The 3785-nt window shown below is 58.9% G+C and overlaps 1 protein-coding gene across 1 annotated transcript; it reads right to left on the bottom strand.

Annotated features, from left to right (window-relative positions):
• Nucleotides 1-467: 467 nt before the first annotated feature.
• Nucleotides 468-2520, bottom strand: LOC104508053 (ankyrin repeat domain-containing protein 33-like). The gene is made up of 4 exons (XM_010149526.1): nt 2212-2520; nt 1761-1890; nt 1387-1527; nt 468-1246 (listed from the first exon to the last, which is right to left on the bottom strand). Exons 1-4 carry the CDS (start codon nt 2518-2520, stop codon nt 468-470), a joined length of 1359 nt encoding a protein of 452 aa, XP_010147828.1.
• Nucleotides 2521-3785: the final 1265 nt, after the last annotated feature.

The raw sequence follows: 3785 nt of genomic DNA, 5'->3' as shown, positions 1-3785 counted from the left end.
CCTGCCAGCCCAAGCAGCCCTGAGCATTATTCATTAAATCAATCCTGTTAACATGGCAACCACTTCCATTTTAATCTGCACGGCCGTGTTCCACCACGTGCTGCAAGATCAAGATCTCGGGAAGATCAGAGAGAGGGAAAAAAAGAGAATGAAAGGAAAAAAGAAGAGTAAAGAGCCCCCCTGCCACAGACCGATTCCCTGGCAGTCCCTGAGCCGGGCCCAGGGCAGGGTCTCAGCACATCAGAGCCCACCACAACCAGAGCCGGGTTGGAGCAACCGCCCTCGAGGTGGGAGAGGATGAGGGGCTGGGCAGGGGGGACCCAGGACCACAGGGGCATCTCAGCTGGGTGCGTCCCCCACCCTCAGGCATCAACATCCTGCCAGGGAACGCAGCCACCCCGGTGTCAGAAAAGCGAGCAGGTCCAAGGGGATGGCTGGGACCTCATCCCCACCCCAACACTTCTCACTTAGCGTTTCTTCCCCCCTTTCTTCTTTTTCTCCTTGCTCTTCGCCTCCTCAGATGCTCTCTTCTCCTCCCTGAGCTCCTTGTACCTCCACTTGGGCAGCTGCAGCAGGTTCTTGTCCTCCCTGTGCTGCCTCCGCTCCCTCGAGCAGGCAGGCAGGTAGGAGGCTTTGTTGACTTTGATTTTTGGGATGGGCTCTCCGGGGAAGATGATGTTCCTGCTCCACAGCCGCAGGGGCAGGAAGCTCAGGAAGCCACCGGCGGGCCGGCGTGGCGACAGGAGACGGATCTCTGACACAGCTTGGCCATTGCAAGAGGATGCACCGGTGCCAGGGCATGGGGTGGGTTCAGGCGCAGCATCCGGATCCGGCACGTGCTGCCCAAGGATCTCTGGCACGGACAGCCTGCGCTTGCCCACCTCGGGAGGGCTCTCCGGGCAGATGGTTTGGCAAGCGGTAGCCACGAAGGGGCTAGCGAGGGAGGTGGTCATCCTCACCATGTGGTCCATCACACCATCCTCCTCAGGGTCATGGGGGAAGTTGAAGGTGCACATGGATCGGATCTTCTCCATCAGCCTCTTACTCCTGGATTTGGGGCTCAGGGCCTTGGCCACCAGCTCAGCCAGGGCCGGCCACTCGGGCTGGTACTGTGTGCTGAACTGCTCTGCCCGTGGGCGCCGCAGGAGGCTCCGGATCCGCACGATCGTCTCGAAGCGTCCGGTGAAGGCTGCCCACTCCCTGGCTGTCTTCCCCTTGACAGGATCCATCATATGCAGGTCTGCTCCTGGAGACACCGGGATGCAGAGTGCATCACCACAGCATCCCATCCTGTCCCACCCCAGAGCGCAGGGTGCGAGCACAAGGGGAGCGGCAATGTCACCCCTTCCCAAAAATATCCCAGGAAGTCCCTGGGGAGAGGCTCACCAGCCAGGAGCAGGGTGGCCACGCAGTCCTGCTGCCCCTGCACCGCAGCCTTCATCAGCGCCGTCAGGCCTCGGGGGTCCCGCTTGTCCACCTCGAGCGCGGGGTAGTAGTTGAGGAGGTAGTTGACGATGGTGATGTGTCCTTAAAGCCAGAGAGAAGCTGTGTTAGAGTTTCAGCAGTTAACGAGTGGTTACCCTAATGCTCGTTGGAGAACGTGTTTAGCAACTGCATCTTGAGAGGACCAAGATGCAGAAACTTGGAGGGAATGGGGCCAAAATGGTTTGGGTTTATTTTGGGCTCAGTTGTGCAGGGAATAGTGCTGGGACACGAGCTGCTTCAGCAGGGAATGCAGGAAAGGGTCCAAAAACGCCTACCTGCCTGGGCTGCCATCATGAGGGCCGTGTTCCCGTCCTTGTCCTGCTGGTTGACATTTATGTAGGGGCACTTTTGCAGCAGCGGCACGATGTCCACGAAGCCCTTGTAGCAAGCGACCATCAGCCCGTTCTGCAGAGGGGGTGACACTCAGGGCTGGGACCGGCACTGCACCATCCTTCCCAGTGCTGTGCTCCCCATGGCCTCGACTTTCCTCCTCAACACTCCAAACCATTCTCCTGGTCCCCCTCCCAGTCCAGATAGGCTCAGACTAGGAGGATGGACAAGGTTCTGCTCTGAGGATTGGATCAATCCCAGGAGATCCATCCCTTGTCAAAGCCACCCCACGCTGGACTCTCCCTCCTGCTCCATCTGTTTGAGCAGCCACCATGCTTCACCCTATTCCTGGGAAATCCTCTTTCAGCTCCGCAGGGTGCCCACCCAGCCACTCACCCGCCCGTTGATGTCCAGCTCCGCGGCCTCACTCCAGGTCACCCCACGCTCCAGCCTCTCCTGCACCAGCTTGGCATCATTCCTGGCACAGCACTGGTAGAGGCTGAGGTCCCCAGCGCTGCCACCCCCCAGGGAGGGCTCGTAGCAAGGGTAGACAGAGTCATCGGAGAAGATGCTGCTGGTGTCCGAGGGTTCCAACTCCTCCTCCTCCTCCTCCTCCTCCTCCTCATAGTGCAGCTCCGGGTCGGAGGCATCCAGGCTGGAAGTGGGGGCTGCAGCATGTTCTCCTCCACCACAGGCATCTGTCATCCGGCCCGGCCAGGAGGAGCAAGCCCAGCTTGGCCCCCAGACCTTCCTGGGGCCAGGAGCTTCTCCTGGGGATGAGGGGGTACTCGGAACCGATCACTCTCCCCTGTGTGGGCACAGAGCAGGCAGGGGAACCATGGGGGCTCCAGAATCCCTCTGTCATGCCAAGCAATAGCAGGAAAGGCACATCTCCATCCCTGCCCATGCCGCACGGCCGGCGTCACATCCCAGCCGTCCCCACCTTGCTGGGGCACGTCAAAGTGGCTGCAAAGACCTTTCCTAGCAGCAGGGCTAGAGCAACCTCCAGAGAGAGGGGTTAAATCCAGCTCCTCACAACTGAGCAGCAGGAGAGCGGAGGCCGGAGCAGCTCCAGGCTCCTTTAAACGGCACAACGCAGGGCAACCCACAGCCCTGGACCAGGAGCTCTGGGGCAGGGACAGACCAGAAATTAAACCATTTTGCTTCTGAGTAGAAGCCAGACATTAACTGATCAGTGCCATGGAAGGAAGAGAGCCTTTGCAATGCCGTTAAACTCTCCCACCCCTCTTAGACACCCCAAAGGGGATGAGGGATGCTCTTCTCCCCACACCCTGATCTTACCTGGGGCTGCTCAGACTTTCCCCGCGGATCCCTCTTCGGCCGGGCAGCATCACGGCTCCAACCAGCAAAGACAACTTTGCAAGAGAGAGTAGAAAATCACCCCTACGCTTCGCAACGAGGGAGGTTTCCTCGCTGGGTCTGAGGTTGGCCTTTGGGCACCAAGCTGTGCGAGCCTGCACGTGTCCGTGGGCTCAGCTCACCACGATACCTTCATTTAAACTTGCTTAAAATAGCTCCATCCCCCCTGAGCTGCTTGGGCAGGGTTTAGCCTCTTTAGCTGAGGAGCTGCTGGGAATCCTGGGCTGTATTTTTATACCTGCTTCACCTCAGGAAGATGCTGCTGCTGCCGCCTGAGCAACCCCCATCAGCTCAGCTGAAAACCCCCAGACCCCCCTCCCAGCTCCCTTCCTACGCAGGGGAATTTGCTGATCAGACAAAACTGGGGAACTGCCCCAAAACTGGGGCACAGACACCTGTGACTGTGCAGGTCCATTAAAATTTTGGTGCCTTGGAGCCTCCAGCCCTCCTCCTCCTCCCTCATCTCCATGCCAAAGCCCTCAGGGCACCAGCGAGCTCAGCCTTAGCCCAGGAGCTGCAAAAAACTGGTTTTCTGAATTCCATGTGAAACCTGACTGTTCCCTTATCTTCATTTTTAAAGTGTGGGGTTT

Source organism: Eurypyga helias, unplaced genomic scaffold (assembly GCF_000690775.1).
Source record: "Eurypyga helias isolate BGI_N326 unplaced genomic scaffold, ASM69077v1 scaffold37823, whole genome shotgun sequence".
Taxonomy (NCBI): Eukaryota; Metazoa; Chordata; class Aves; order Eurypygiformes; family Eurypygidae; genus Eurypyga; species Eurypyga helias.
Note: the sequence above shows the minus strand (reverse complement) of the source record. Positions and strands in the feature narration are given on the sequence as shown.

Bases quoted from the DNA above. Each gene is read 5' to 3' on its own strand.
- LOC104508053 (XM_010149526.1), bottom strand. From the start codon at position 2,520: ATGACAGATGCCTGTGGTGGAGGAGAACATGCTGCAGCCCCCACTTCC. The intron at 1,528-1,760 runs GTAGGCGTTTTT...TCTGGCTTTAAG, and splicing joins CATGATGGCAGCCCAGGCAG to GACACATCACCATCGTCAAC. The intron at 1,247-1,386 runs GTGAGCCTCTCC...CGGTGTCTCCAG, and splicing joins GGCCACCCTGCTCCTGGCTG to GAGCAGACCTGCATATGATG.